The sequence below is a fragment of the Leguminivora glycinivorella genome, chromosome 2 (genome assembly GCF_023078275.1).
Source record: "Leguminivora glycinivorella isolate SPB_JAAS2020 chromosome 2, LegGlyc_1.1, whole genome shotgun sequence".
Lineage (NCBI taxonomy): Eukaryota > Metazoa > Arthropoda > Insecta > Lepidoptera > Tortricidae > Leguminivora > Leguminivora glycinivorella.
The window spans coordinates 30,314,272-30,330,241 of record NC_062972.1 but is presented as its reverse complement, the minus strand read 5'-3'; the positions used below and the strand labels follow the sequence as shown (position 1 = coordinate 30,330,241).

The 15,970-nt window shown below is 40.9% G+C and overlaps 1 protein-coding gene across 2 annotated transcripts in view; it reads left to right on the top strand.

Moving 5' to 3' along the window:
• LOC125242417 (structural maintenance of chromosomes protein 4) overlaps positions 1 to 15,332 on the top strand; it is an 86,980-nt gene extending 71,648 nt beyond the window's left edge. For both annotated transcript variants that reach the window (XM_048151229.1, XM_048151228.1), the window contains 10 exons: positions 3,199 to 3,340; positions 4,607 to 4,735; positions 5,213 to 5,370; positions 5,903 to 6,041; positions 7,018 to 7,197; positions 8,249 to 8,431; positions 10,174 to 10,303; positions 12,524 to 12,641; positions 13,043 to 13,226; positions 14,537 to 15,332. In XM_048151229.1, coding sequence (XP_048007186.1) covers positions 3,199 to 3,340; positions 4,607 to 4,735; positions 5,213 to 5,370; positions 5,903 to 6,041; positions 7,018 to 7,197; positions 8,249 to 8,431; positions 10,174 to 10,303; positions 12,524 to 12,641; positions 13,043 to 13,226; positions 14,537 to 14,701 — 1,528 coding nt within the window. In that variant the 3' untranslated portion in view covers positions 14,702 to 15,332. The remainder of the gene's footprint in view (positions 1 to 3,198; positions 3,341 to 4,606; positions 4,736 to 5,212; positions 5,371 to 5,902; positions 6,042 to 7,017; positions 7,198 to 8,248; positions 8,432 to 10,173; positions 10,304 to 12,523; positions 12,642 to 13,042; positions 13,227 to 14,536) is intronic.
• The last annotated feature ends 638 nt before the right edge of the window (positions 15,333 to 15,970 follow it).

Sequence of the window (15,970 nt, the reverse complement as noted above, 5' to 3'; positions counted from 1 at the left end):
GATTTACTACCAGACTTAAAGACCGGCGTGACCTTGGCGATTTTTAGGGTGTCCGGGAATATGCCAAATTCTAAACATTTATTGAAGCTCTTTGTCAACTGTGGCACGATTGAACTTTGGATACACTTTAAAGATTTTACAGTAAGTCCATCTAAACCTGAACCAGTATTCAGTTTGAGAGTGTTGATAATTTTGATGACTTCCTCTTCAGTCGCAGGAGTAAACTTCAGAAGTTTGCGTTGTGCCTGTGGTTCCGATGTATTTTGAGAGTAGCTTGTATTTACTGCTTGTGCGTTAGTGATATTTTTTGCTAATTCTGCCCCTATATTTGAGAAAAATGTATTAAAGCTTTCACAAATTTCAACAGGATCGGTCACAGTTCCATTAGCGGTTTGTAGTTTCTTTGGGGTTAGGCTCTCTTTCACTTTGTTTTTTGATAGGCTATTAATTAGGCACCACATCTTAGGCGGGTCACTTCTGCACACCGCGAACTCTTTGTTGTAGTATTTAGTTTTTTCTGCCGATATAGTATTTGTAACGCGGTTTCTCATCTTTATAAAGTCTTCTCTTTTTTGTTTGTCATTTGGATTTCGTTTATGTTCTTGCCACAATAAATTGCGTTGATTAATCATGTTCAAAATATTTTTATTAATCCATTCCTGTCTAGGAGGATTTAGAATTTTAACTTTCGTAGTTTTACTCTTTTGGATACAGTTTAATATTTTCTCTTCTAAGGCATAGTAATCATATTCAATTTCAGTGTTTATCGATTCGGTCATCATGTCTTTTAATTGATTATAGTTAATAGCTTCATATTCAACTCTTTTGACAGGTTTAGGTTCATATTTTTTCATCTCTATATATATTTGTTTGTGATCTGAAAGACTGGAATCTATTATCGCCATATGAAAGTCGTTTTCTGTCAAGTTCGTATAAACATGGTCTATTATGGATTTGGTGGAATCGGTTTCCCGCGTGCTGGCATCGGTTGTGATTTGATTTAAAATTTTATAACCATTCTCCTCCAATAACTCTTTGTAGGTATTAGTCGGACGGTCTGATACCAGTAGATTGATATTAAAATCCCCCAGAACGATAGCACGTTTCGATTTTTCAAGGAATGTTGATAGGGTATCTAGAAAAGTATTTATGTTCGTAGACTCTGGTTTTCGGTAAACTGCCAGAAAGTCCAATGAGTATTTTTCTAAGTGTATATAGAGATAATGATTTCCATCCACGTTTCGATCTTCTATGTGACTATGATGTAAATTGTTGTGAACAAATATGGAGACACCGCCACCTCTTCGATCTGTTCTATAACTTTTATAATGAGTGTAACCTGGCAGTTGGATAATTTTCACTTCATCCTCCGACTTTATCCAAGTTTCAGTCAATATCACTAGATGAATGATGCAATTAAATGATTGTAGTATGCACTTTAGTTCGTCCAACTTTCCAGGCTTAACAATGCTGCGGGCATTCATATAGAAACACTTTAACGATTTCTTACTAGGGATGATGTCTTTATAATTGGCTGTAATTTGGTGTGAAACATTTTCAATCGAGGTACATTTTTTATTCTCGTCATTCTTATTTTCTTTCAGTTTTTTGATTGTTCTTTGATTATTTTAGGAACTCCTTTTATATATTTTAAAGTAATACCGGTTTCGCCACTGGCAATTCTTTCCGACAGTTGTTTTTTTAAATTGCTTAGATGCTTTTGTTGTTGAGGAGTCTGGTCTGGGTAAATTTTAAATTGATCTTTTACTTTATTCCTATTGCGCAGAATAGTCATTGCTTGATTTTTGCTATCGAAACTGACTTTTAGGAGACGGCTTTTACCAGGTATAAATTTTCCCAGTCTTCTAGTCTCAGTGGGGTCGCAACAATCAGGTGAAACTAAACGTAGGATTTTAAGGGATTCGTTAAAGTCACCTGTTTTTCGCTCTTCTGGTGTAGACGCTGTCGATTCCGGTATATCAGCAAGAATGATATTTTTTTCTCGTGTTTTCCGTTCTTCAATTTCGATCAAGATATCTTCATTAGAGGATATAGCCCCATGAGAGGTTTGAGCAAGTTTCATGTCATTTTCCAAGCCGTCCAGCTTTGTTTTTGTGAGTTCACTCAATGTTTTTAGGTTTGATATTTCATCCTTGATTTGATTTTGCTCTGTCACCAAATTGTCTGTGGTAGTTTGACTATTTCTTAATTCTTCTTTTATAGCAAGAATATCTTGTGACATTTTTTCTATGGATTTTGTTTGTCGGTTACTTGATTCTTTAGCCGATTTCATCATGTTCATTATTTCTTTCATCTGATTTTTAATATCACACAGTTCACTCATAATATCTCCACTGTAGCTCTCACGTTTGCGTTTACTATTACGAAATGTGATATTAGAGTCTTCAGTTCCTTCCGCAAGAAACTCCGCTGAGGCCAAGTTCGGTTGGGAGCCGCCCGGGTCACTTCTAGTTGGCGAACTCATGATCTGTGTTGTTTATGCTTTACACTCGGACACTCGGACGGCACCGGTGGCTCGTTATTTAAACGGCTTAATTGCAAGCACTGCGTTTAATTCACTTTGAACTTTATGCACGGTGACTATAAGTGTGAAGTTTAATTGAACTTAATTTAAATATTAAAATTAATATATTGTGACACGTCTGCCTCGCGCGCGCGCTCGCCGCGTATTTTTAGTTCATTTTGAGGTGTATTTAAATTGATAAGATTTCATTTTTTGTTGTGACCCGATTTCCGATTCTTCTCAGAATCAGAAGCTGATTCGATCCCTACGATAAAAAATGTGTCCTACATTTTCCATACAAAATCCGGCGAGTTTCCAATACGTCACGCTCGTTCATACTAAAATAGTGAGAAAGGAAAAAAAAATGAGGACACATTTTTTATCATCGGGATCGAATCAGCTCGTGATTCTGAAATAAAAAATGAGCCCAAACACGTCCTAGCAGGCAATTATGGTCGCGCGATAAATGATAAAACATCTGGCCGTCCCTATCGCACTTACTAATAGTGCGATAGGGACGGCCTGATATTTTATCGTCTATCGCGCGACCATGCTACCCGTGCAGATCTGGTGAAATTCGATATTCGGAATTTTTTTTTTTTAAAACACCTAGCTATCATAACTTTTTATAACAACTTTTATCACTGTAACTTATATGCCTCATTAATTTCCAGACTGTCTACATTGCGAGGCGAGCACAGTGTGATAGAAGAGAACGTGGTATCGCTTCAGCGAAGCACGCGCGAAGGGAAGTCCACACTCAACAAGCTCAACTTCGAGCTGAAGAGTCTTGCTGAACAAGTGCCGCTGTTACAGGTAATTGACACATTACTCTAGGTATTATGTATTTATGACTATCCGCGGCCGGCAAAACATACCATTTTGAGGCTTGCCAGACCCTCTAGCACAACTTGCTTTGTCGCGAGAAAGTCCATACTTTTTTTTTAATAAATAATTACAAATTGGGTACATGTTTGTTCTTAACTAATAAAGAATCTTAACTAATATTTTTTGAGTTAAGGAGTCCTGCCTTTTATGACTAAATAATTATTACATGCATTTTACATTTCTTGAGGGTTAACTATTCAATTAATTGGCGTCGTTAGACTGCCTTATCTTAAACAAATATTTCTTTACAATATTTCTTACCTGCTTATTCGTTCGTCCCTCCAACGTAATTAAAAGTTCGTTTGAAAATCTATTCAAAATATGCGGTAGCATACACTTCCCTAATCTTTGCCCGTACACATTATTACTTTTTGTTACTTCAAATGTTGGAAGGTTGGTTGACTTGAAGTCGCGCTTGATGTATGGACTCGCGTGCGACAAGGCAAGTTGTGCTTAAGGGGCAGAATGACGTATTGACTGCATTGACAGTCTATTTTTCAAACAATTTCGTCCTTATAAGTAGTAAACGATAAAGTGGGATGTTTTTCGGCTACGGACACACACTAAATATGCGACACAATTGCGACATGTACATTATTTGAATGTTTACGTTGATATCTAAGATTGCATCTAGAACAGTCATAATACTAGTTTGTATGGATGGGTGCAGGGTAATTTGTAAAATTTGGGTGGCTCTAACGAAGATCCTTTTTTTGTCTTAATCATATAATCATGAGGCACTGGCCCCATCGCGAGCTAGCAAGCTATCAGCTATCGGCTATAAAAACGAACGAAAGATAAGCTTTCCCGTGTAAAAAAAGAGACACGGCGATATTAATAGCTCACCGCTGGGCGAGTAACTATAAACATCGCCGTGTCTCTTTTATTTACACGGGAGTGCTTATCTTTTGTTCGTTTTTATAGCCGATAGCTCATAGTTTACTAGCTCGCGGTGGGGCCAGTGAAAGCTCATTATTATTAGTGAATCTTTCTCACTTGATGGTCTCATCGGAAGATCAGCGCTGGAAGTCCCCAGCAACACGCTGAGATGAGGCCATTTCGTGGCACTTCATTATTTTCTGTCTTGTTTATTATGTGTATTTTGTCTTGCCTGTGTTCACGAATAAATGTTTATTCTATTCTATTAAGCTTTACGAGTATAATATTGTAACCATGTAACGTTATTCTTAACAGAACCAAGTTCGACAACAAGAGACGAAAGCGGCCTCGTCCCGAGTAGACGAGGCCCAGAAGGCACGGCTCGAGGCCGCAGTAGAAGACGCCAAGGAGAAACTTGACCAGGCCAAACGGGACGCCAGCGAGGTAAACAACTGCTTAGTCTCTAGATAGTTTACTACTGAGGCCGACAAGATACCAAAGAGGCCTCGTCCCGAGTAGACGAGGCCCAGAAACGAAGACGCTAAGGAGAAACTCGACCAGGCCAGACGCCATCACGCCAGCGAGGTAAACCACTGCTTATGTAGTCTCTAGATAGTTTACTACTGAGGCCGACAACAAGAGACCAACTAGGCCTCGCTCCGAGCCGACGAGGCCCAGAAACGAAGAGGCTAAGGAGAAATTCGACAAGGCCAAACGGGACGCCAACCAGGTAAACCATTGCCTATGTAGTCTCTAGATAGTTTACTACTGAGGCCGACAACAAGAGACCAACTTGGCCTCACGTTAAAGCGTTCGTTAAATTTATTTGTATGGGAAGTTCCATGGTCGTCTGCTGCGTGACTATGATGTGTCTGTCAAATGTGGTTGATGCAACTGGCCCTAACTCCAGTCTATTTCCAGGTGGAAAAAGAAGTGCACGGAGTGGACGCCCAAATCGCAGCCGTCGCCGGCAGCAAGGTCAAGGAGCTCCAGAAGAGTGTCGACGACCTCTCCAAGAAGATCGATAAGGTGTCCAGCGAGATCACCAAGCTACGGGTCGCTATTAACACAAGCAAGAGGTTGGTTCAATTCTAGGTCCAAGAAAAACATACAGCCGAGAAGATTGTAATCTTAGCTGGTGGCAAAATCAAAGAAGGATCTGCCCAAGAAGATAGACAAGGTGTTCAGCGAGATCATTAAGCTTACGGTCTTTATTAACACTAGCAGCAGGTGGGTTTTCCTCTCACAGGTAGTCTAAGAAAACCATATAGCTGAGAAGATTGTTATGACTGGTGGCAAGGTCAAATAGCTTGAGAAAAGAGTGGATGATTTCTCCAAAAAGATAGATAAGGTGTCCAGTGAGATCACCAAGCTATTAACACTAGCAAGAAGTTGGTTCTTCTGTAGCAATATTTAGTAGGTCCAAGAAAACCATGTAGCCGCAAACATTGTAACTATGGTTAGTTGAGAAGTCAGAGAAGTCAGAAGCCCCCAATTTATAAATAATTCTACGTAATTACATCAACGTAAATAAATTAGCATGTGTGCAAGAAAGAAGCGATATAAACACAGAAACAGTAGTAGTTAACATTCACTGTATTTTGTTTTCAGAAACGCCAAAAAGTCCAAAGACAAGATAGCTCAGATGGAAGCGGACTTGGCCGAGAACGAGAGGAAACTGGAGACGTGGAACAACGAGAAGAAACAGCTCACTCTCGACAGCGCCGAGATGCAGAAGTTTATTGAGGAGGTGAGTCCATCGAGGACAAGGGCATTTTCAGAATTTGGACCCCCCAGTTAGCGAAAGTTGTTAACAAAAATTAACTCACTGTCAGTTTTGTGACGATAATTAAGCAAGAAATTTCAATATTGTTTAATGGTAACGGAATGGGAGAAAAACCTTGGGACACTCTTTTTCTCCTATTAGAATAGAAAGAGCTCGCGATTCTGAGTGGAAACTACATAAATAAATCCAAATTAAAAAAAAAGTGGGGTGGACAACTTTGAGAAAAACCGGCTAAGAGCGTGTCGGGCCACGCTCAGTGTAGGGTTCCGTAGTTTTCCGTATTTTTCTCAAAAACTACGGAACCTATCTAGTTCAAAACAATTTTCCTAGAAAGTCTTTATAATGTTATACTTTTGTGATTTTTTTCATATTTTTTAAACATATGGTTCAAAAGTTAGAGGGACGCTCTTTTTTTTTCCTTTAGGAGCGATTATTTCCGAAAATATTAATATTATCAAAAAACGATATTAGTAAACCCTTATTCATTTTTAAATACCTATCCAACAATATATCACACGTTGGGGTTCGAATAAAAAAAAATATCAGCCCCCACTTTACATGTACCCTACCCCTACTTACTTACTACTTACTCTGGTACTTTACAGGTACCCTAATAAAATATTTTTTTCCATTTTTTATTTTTTCACTTTGTCGGCGTGATTGATATACATATTGGTACCAAATTTCAGCTTTCTAGTGCTAACGGTTACTGAGATTATCCGCGGACGGACGGTCGGACGGACGGACGGACAGACAGACATGGCGAAACTATAAGGGTTCCTAGTTGACTACGGAACACTAAAAAATGGCCCACATACCTATCAAAATAAGTATTTTGACGTCAGGCAATGCGAGTCTTTTTAAATCTTCGTAATTAAAATCCTAAATAATAACCGACTATTCAATAAAGCACTTGATTAAAATATCCTTCCACTTCTAGTTGGACGAGCAAATCTCCGAAGGAACCGACTCATTCTCGGAGCTGAAGAAAGAGATAGCGGCACTCCAAGCGAAAATGAACAAGTACAAGAGCGAGCAACTTGAAGCCAAAAACAACGTCACCAAGATGGAGAAGAGTATCGTCGACTTCAGAGCTAAGATGCCGCAATTAGAGCGAGACGTAAGTATATCTTATAAATTAATCGGTTTGACGTAATACAAGACCTGACATTTAACCCATACTTGATCAAGTGTTCACCGTGATCTGACCTTCTAACCCGAAGGCGTTATTGGGAATTAGTCCTGTTTCCTCACGATGTCTTCCTTCACCGAAAAGCGACTGGCAAATATCAAATGACATTTCACACGTAAGTTCCGAAAAACTCATTGGTACGAGCCGGGCTTCGAACCCGCGACCTCCGGATTGAAAGTCACACGGTCTTACCGCTAGGCAACCAGCGTTAGCTGGGCACTAAAAATACCTAAGAATATCATTACCATATCATTTAGGCTAATTGCTTTGTTAGCTATTTTAGTCGCTGATTTTTGTACCTATTTCATTAATTTATCTTCTGATATCAAATAAGTGGGTTAAATTGTGGTGTAGGCGAGAGGCTGGCAACCTGTCACTGCAATGCCACAGTTTCGTTTTCTTTTAACCGTCAACTTGTCATCTGTTGACAGCGCCATCTATGATTACTTTTACATACTAGTCCGAATCCTAGATGGCTTACCTCAAGGATCGCATGTTCGATATAGGTCATTAAAGAGTTATGTAGTTCCCAATACCGCCGATAGATGGCGGTATTATCAATAGTAATAACGTCATGCTAATCCCTTAAAACTGTATAACTAGAATAAGTACATTCACTTTTAATATAGACCTGAACCAAGCAGCATCGTTTTCTCTCCGATACCTGCCCAAGACCCTCGACCCCCAGACACGTGGCAACACCCCTTATTTGCCAAGAGTGACCCAGAAGCTTTAGTAGTTTCATGTGCTCTGCCTACCCCTTTATGGGATACAGGCGTGATTGTATGTATGTATGTATCAAATAAGTATAAGTACATGGCGAAATCAGTAGTTGATTTAATTTTTTTTACTTGATATTCACCTGCTGTGCTGACCACAAACTATCAATTTTTTTCATTGTTTGTACATCTTTTGTTTTTTGAATTGCCCAATTTCATTCTAAGCAGATTTCTTTAACTACAATTGTGTTTTTTTCTAGCTACGAAACCTGAAGCTAGAAGACCCAGGCATCGAAGGAGTGCCCGGTATCGAGCCACCAGAGCCACTCGCAAAACACACTGTGGAAGAACTGGAAGAAATGGCCGTCGACGAACTTAGGGAGCGACTCACAGCGCAGCAAGGCCGCTTGGGAGATGCTAAACCCAATCTACAGGCTATACAGGTGAGACTCCCTTTACATGAACTGTAACTAAAGGATCTTATACTCTCGAAATACATTCTGCGGAAGAATTAGAAGAAATGGCCGTCGACGAACTTAGCAGGCTTGTGCCGTTTCGTTCGTTGATCGGAGCGCTCCGATTTCGTTTAATCGCTCCTACGAACTAGTTCGCTCTTTTAGGTCTTTTGCTCATTTAGTTCAGCCAGACCAGCGACCACTGCGGTCGGAAAGATCAGAACGAATGGGACCGAATAGTGTCAAAATGATACGAATAGTCCACAGATAGTAACATTCCGGGCCGAAAGGTTGTAAATAAACGAAGTTCAATATGAAAACTTGACGTTTTTTGTTGCTCTGCTAAGTAGCTCTCGCTCTCGGTCGGCGCAGTCACACACGTTACGTATACGTTCTCGATCCAAACCGCTCGCGCTCGCCGATCCTATACTGAACTAAATGAGCAAAGACCCTGATTTAAACTTTCACGATTATTACACATAATAATTTTTAAAATCGGGACTTAATCGCGTATAAACTACATATTAAACTGACCTCCAACGTTTCAAGGACGGCGTTGTCCCCGTGGTCTCGGAGAAGACTGGCTTGAAATGACATCAACACCTTCTGACAGCCGCGCGAGTCAACTCGCGAGAAAACTCGCGCGGCTGTCAGAAGGTGTTGAGGAAAAGTTACAAGAAATTGCAGTAGACCACAGAGAACCTCCTATAGAGTAGAAATCTTGTATATTTTGTTCGCGATACGAGTCACCAGTGTTTGGGGTGCGAGGAGCGGGCGGGGAATGTGTTACGGCTCAGCCACGACATTGGTCTAAGCGCGACAGCGGTGAGCGGCGCCCATACATTGGAGCGAGACACAGCGATGGGACTTTTCATTCGCACGTATGGCTGCCGCTCACCGCTGTCGCGCTTAGACCAATGTCGTGGCTGGGCCGTTAAGCGCGCTGTGATTGGCCGTTTCAAGGACGGCGGGCAGTCGCGCCAGATGAAAAGGGACAGAAGTATGACTGTCCCTCTACTGACGCGTAAGTGGCCAATGTAAGTTGACCTATGCCGGCTCTGAATAAATTATAAATATGACTTATTTGTGGAATGTAATGCCGTCTGTTTTTAAATTTGAGCTTCTTGTTACCTTTCCACGCCATTTCACACTACAGGTGGACATCTTTAAGGCATCAAAATACCCTTTTCCAATTTTTTTGTGCGAAAAACACGCGCTGCTTTCGGGTCTGTTACTTGGTCGATACTGATCGGGCACGGCGAGCGCCCGCGCTTATATCAGTGCAAATACTAGGAAGGCTGGCGACCGCGAGTCGTCTTGTAATGGATGTCTATAGGGGTTGGTCTGTGGCAGTAGACCAACTTAGGCAGCGGCTCACAGCACAGTGGGTAAGATCGGCTAGGCGATGCGTTTTCACATTATCCCATCCGATATTGGATTTCCAAAGAATTTCAATGGAAAACATTAAAGATGGCACCTGTAATGTATGGGATATCGGTCCTACATCCGATATCGGATCGGATAATGTGAAAATGCACTTACAAAAGGAAGCAAGATTAAATGAGAGGATTCGTGTGTAAGCACAGTCCAATATAATCTTAATCGCAAGGTGATGAAAGTATTTGGACGCGAATACGCTACGAATCGTGTATAGATTTAAGTTGTAAGAAAGTATTCATATTGGAAGTTGATTGTTACTACCTAGGTTTCTAAAAGTTTTCTATTTACAGGACTACAAAGCGAAAGAGGAGCTATACATAAAGCGCGCGGCCGAACTGGATCAGATCACAGCGCAGCGGAACGAAGTTCGAAACGGATACGACCAGCTCAAGAAGAGACGCACCAGTGATTTCTTAGCAGGTATATTAAACTACTTTATTTATGTATTTGTCAGCATTTGTCCACGGCTGGGCAACGACCTTCTTCTTTTTTACCTCCTACCTACCAAGGGTCTCGTCTATGACAGTACTAGGCCAATCTTTGCGAAATCTGTCCTATTAATCGAAAAAAAAAATCACTATAATATGACTTAAAAACCGCAAAAAATATTTTTAAAGAATACTTTTACATAATCAGGCGAAAACAATATCAGCCATGTCATCTATAGATTTTCTGTGAATGAAGTCCCTCAATGTGAAAACAACACTTTGTGACACTTTAAGTACGAGGCATAAAGGTGATTGATTTGACATGAATTCTATGACGTCACTACACGGCCGACAGCGTTTTCGGTGGCCAAAAAAAAATACTTGCATTTTTAAATTAAAAATACTTAGTCATCGTACACATTTAATACCTAAAACCATTAAATATTGGTTTCTTATGTCAAATATTACAGAAGATAATAATTTCTTGTGCCAAATTAGATATGAGTCTAGACTAGACTAGCCTAGCTAGCCTATTCCGTCCCGTCATTTCCTTCTAGGTCTACCGTGAAATCGCACCCTTTATTAAGCACTATTATGTGTATACGGGTTGCAATTTAGGAGGCGAGTATGTACAGTGAGAGGCAGTTTAAACGACAAAATGACCTAATTATTTGTGCATTCCAATATGTTATAGAGTTAAATACTTCTCAAGTTTGTGGATACGATTAGTGAAAAAACACATCATCATTTATTACACTTTTATTAAGATTTACACGGGCCCTCATGGCTCACAGTGAGGTTAGCAGGTATGTTGGAGTAATAGTTAAAGCACCCCAGTTCGCACGCGCACTTGAAGGTCTGGTTGTTGGACGCGCACACGGGCCGCGCGCATCGCAGCGCCACGTTGCAAGGGCACCAGTCTGCAGTCGCCGCCGCAGACTCGCATTCTGCTAAAAGACTTAGCCATGACACTGAAAAAAGTTATTGCCAAGTATTTCATTGTTGCTACCAGGTTTTGAGTGTGAACTAAGGGCACACCTCGGACACTGGCGATCAAATATATGAAAGAGGCGCGTTCCTAGCACACATTCTAAGCTCGTGTAGGTGTACGCGTACTATGCTTGTATGAATGAGATATGACAGGGGCCCATTTCTCAAAACTGAAAGTTACAAGTTACAAGCGAATGTCTCTTTGCAACTTGTCATATTAGACCTTGACTACCACTTGTAAATTGTAACTTGTAGCTTTGAGCGACTGTTCGCGTTTTTGACAGGCGGTAACTGTGAGGTAACCGAGAGCGGGTGGGCGGCACTTTCAGCGGGGAGCGGGAGTGGCCATACTGTACGATAGTACTCTTTATTATACTGTGATAAGGGCTTGTCCAGAAATCTTTGGAGTTATTTTGACCTTGGTTATATTCGATTGATCTTAATAGTAGCACACGTTGTTTTCTCGGAAACTCCCCCCATCGTGTTTTCTGCCATTACCCTCTTGTAAACAGACGTCTATACAGATAGGCTACGGTTCCTGTTTAGTGTTTACCATCCCGGACGTATGGTTTATTATCGATGTACTCGATTTATGTAATGAGCTAATCATTTAAATTTTTTTTAGGGTTCTGGTATTCTTTAAGAGTACAGTATGCGACTGTGTGTGCAAATGTAATAAAGTAACTAGCTTTTGCCCGCGGCTTCGCTCGCGTTAGAGAGAGACAAAAAGTAGCCTATGTCACTCTCCATCCCTTCAACTATCTTCACTTAAAAAATCACGTCAATTCGTCGCTCCGATTTGTCGTGAAAGACGGACAAACAAACAGACACACACACTTTCCCATTTATAATATTAGTATGAATAACACAAAACTTACATAGAATTAACGCATTGATCATTTTGTTTAATCATTTAGGATTGACTTGGCACTTGAGTGTACTAGTATCTGAGCACGTATCTTATGAGTTAAAGTATGAAATTGATTTGTCATAACTCATGAATTAGCCATTACGGCGTAAAACGAGTAAATCGCGTGAAATTGTTTACATTACAAAGAAAATTTAACAACGTATTGAAATTCTATTCGGGAATCTTCAGAAGTTAGCTTCTATTTACAAAAGAGACAAAAATCAATGACGTCTGCTATTCTTGTATCTGTGCTCAAAAATGTAAATGTGACTATTTTATGCGTAATACCTACTTATGAAGGATTTGTTTCAGGGTTCAACACAATAACAACGAAGCTGAAGGAAATGTACCAGATGATCACTCTCGGCGGAGACGCGGAGTTGGAACTCGTAGATACCCTGGACCCTTTCACCGAGGGAATTACCTTCAGGTATATCTTACAGCTATATTCCTTTATACCTATAGGTATACATTTTACGGCTGCTACATATAGGTATACATTTTAAGTACTGAATTTGATTACTTGGATGGGAAGTATCAAAGATGATGCGCGGTTGTCAAATGAATGATGTTCTTGTGTACCTACGGTGTATGGATATTTTATTGGTGGAATAAGTGACTGTCCCTTGGTCTGCTTACTGCATAAAATATGAGATAAAAATTATAACTGTCTACAATTCTACACACCAGACATGCTTATAAGGTGCTGTTCGTGCTATTTATTATGAGGATCTTCAAAGCTATGGGTTCTGGACTGTTTCTGATTAAATACGTATTATATGGATTGTGTCGCTACGTTTTCTGAATAATTAATAAATATTATTTTCCCAGCGTTCGTCCACCCAACAAGTCCTGGAAGAACATCTCCAACCTCTCCGGCGGCGAAAAGACCCTGTCTTCGCTCGCGCTAGTGTTCGCGCTGCACTACTACAAGCCCACACCGCTATACGTTATGGATGAAATCGACGCCGCGCTCGACTTCAAAAATGTGTCGATCGTGGCTAATTATATCAAGGTAACCTGTCCTGACATGTCCAGTGATGATTCTCTCCTAACTAGCTCTCGTGTCTACACTACTGCAAGCCCACGCTGTGATTAGATCGACTTCAAGAACGTCTCCATGTCTAGTCTAACTTGTATCGGCGTAGCTGACCACATCAAGGTAGTAGGTATGTCCGGTGAACCCTGTTATTGTTCGCGCTGGCATCTGACTGCAGTGACTACTGGCACAGAATACATAATAGTACAAGTACAGAAGGCCCACTGCTTTGATGTTCACGAAATGCCGCCTTTTAAATGCCTACAAAATTATTACAAAGAAACGAGCCGCACGTGCGCAGCGTCGGACGATAGGGTTGACTACGGATTAAAAAAAATTAATACCTATTCAATTATATTCAAGTCTTGGGTCCTTTCTAGGTATATATACAGTATTTATATTATTTTTGTTTAAGTCCCAACGTCACAAGCCTTATTGAACGTTTCCGTGGGACATAAATTACTTAATCGATAGTAGAAAGTGTAAGATTGTCCTATTTTATTCATGATGTTTATTTAACTAAGCATTATTAGACATTCCACCCGCGGATATCGCATATGAACCTTTAAAAAAACTCGCGACGTATAGTAACAATAGAAAGTGCGAACGTGCGTTCCGTGGGAATGCGAGCCACCCCTGATTAGGCCGCGAACTCGCGGCCGCCCGCATGTACTTGTAGCGCGGCGATAGAATCGCAGAGTGAGCCGCCCCTGCTACTGGGTAGCCCAAAGAGATATATGCAAAATATTCCTAACGCCTTGTGTGTAGTTGCATGGGTTACATTATACCTTTCGTGCAGACTCGCTGTCTGGGTCGTAAGACTACGCAACAGTCACATTTGGAAATTTTACAGTTTACAATTTTCTGTGTGACTAAATCGAGCACCTTGAATCTTAAAAGTATTTTGAATTAGAGTTGTACACATTAAAGTTTCGTGGGACATATTCAAATAATTAATGAATCTACGGTTGTACGGTTGACTACAAAGAGATGTATACACTTTTTTACCTTATTGCATTGTAATAAGGTGAAAAATGGGTACATCTCTTAGTAGTCGTCTGTACTCGCGATATTATATCGCTAGTCGAGTCCACGGAGTTTAGCCGCCGCGTGAACTCCTGTATGCCTGAAGAGGGCCCGCCAAATTGCCCCGCAACATGTCGCAGCAATAGTGATATAATAACGTGATTACAGCCGTAGTTTTATTATTTAATTTTATTAGAGTTGTGTTGTCGGCTCTGAATGAGCTACCTCTCTTTAAACGGTTTTTATTTTGTCTCTTTCAGGAACGCACCAAAAACGCTCAATTCATCATCATTTCCCTCCGCTACAACATGTTCGAAGTGTCCAACCGACTGGTCGGCATCTACAAGACGGAGGACTGCACCAAGTCGCTCACCATAGAGAACAAACTGCCCGAGAAGCCTCAAGAAGACATCGCTGTGTCGTAAAATGAAGCGTTCCATGCCTCTTCTCCTTCTCGGTCCCTCATTGTTGAGGATCGCGACCATACAGCATCAACAGCCGTGTGTTGCGCGCTGGATGCCGTCCTCTTCGCAGCATCTGACCATCCCATGGGTGCCCTACCCTGAGCACGCTTCCTGTTCATTTGCCCCACAATGATGAGCTTCTTTAACCTCCTGGGTCCTGGTGCGTTGTATGAGTACATAAGGTTTGAACTTTTACAAGAATAAAAGAGTTCTAAATTCAAAAGCACAAACATTTTCCAGGGATCCACGAGCTAGATCATGCTTATCGGAGCGCATATGTCATATTCACATTTGTACCCGCCGAGAAGAGACGCTCAATACAAGTCATTACTATTCCAAATGTGGGACAAGAGAGTTCGTTTGTCATGTTTGGCTACTTCAATTTTTAATATGAAGTTAACATTTTCGCAACCTAGAACTCGCTGGGCGGGTTCCACCATACAAGCGGACAAGCAAGCATAAATTACGACCGGTTTCTGACGTAAATAGTGCGCCATTTCCTGTGCTTATTAACATACATACTTAGTTACCTTTATCTGATGTTTACTGTAAGATATTATTGTAATTTTAATAATAAATTGATAAGACATTATAACGTTGTTTTAAATATTTATTCGACCAATTTACAACTCGATATACAAAATACCATACAATAACGGCTGCTATGCAAAAATAAATATCCAGTTAAATACGACTTACGGCCCAGCCACGACATTGGTCTAAGCGCGGCAGCGGCGAGCGGTAGCCATATGTGCGAATGAAAAGTCCCATCGCTGTGTCTCGCTTCAATGTATGGCCGCCGCTCGCCGCTGTCGCGCTTACAGCTCAGCCACGACATTGGTCTAAGCGCGACAGCGGTGAGCGGCAGCCGTACATTGGAGCGAGACACAGCGATGGGACTTTTCATTCGCACGTATGGCTGCCGCTCACCGCTGTCGCGCTTAGACCAATGTCGTGGCTGGGCCGTCAGACCAATGTCGTGGCTGAGCTCTTATACTAACAATAGTCTGATAATTTTAGAAGTGTAATTATTTAACATGTATTGAAAAGCCATAAGGTTCATGATTCATGAGTGGTTAGGATTTATAACATACTAGCTTTTGCCCGCGGCTTCGCTCGCGTTAAATTCGTAAATTGTGGAGTGCTCTATACAAACTTCCACCCCCCCCCCCATTTTAGGGAGGTAGGGAGTTAGAAAGAGATAAAAAATAGCCTATGTCACTTTCCATC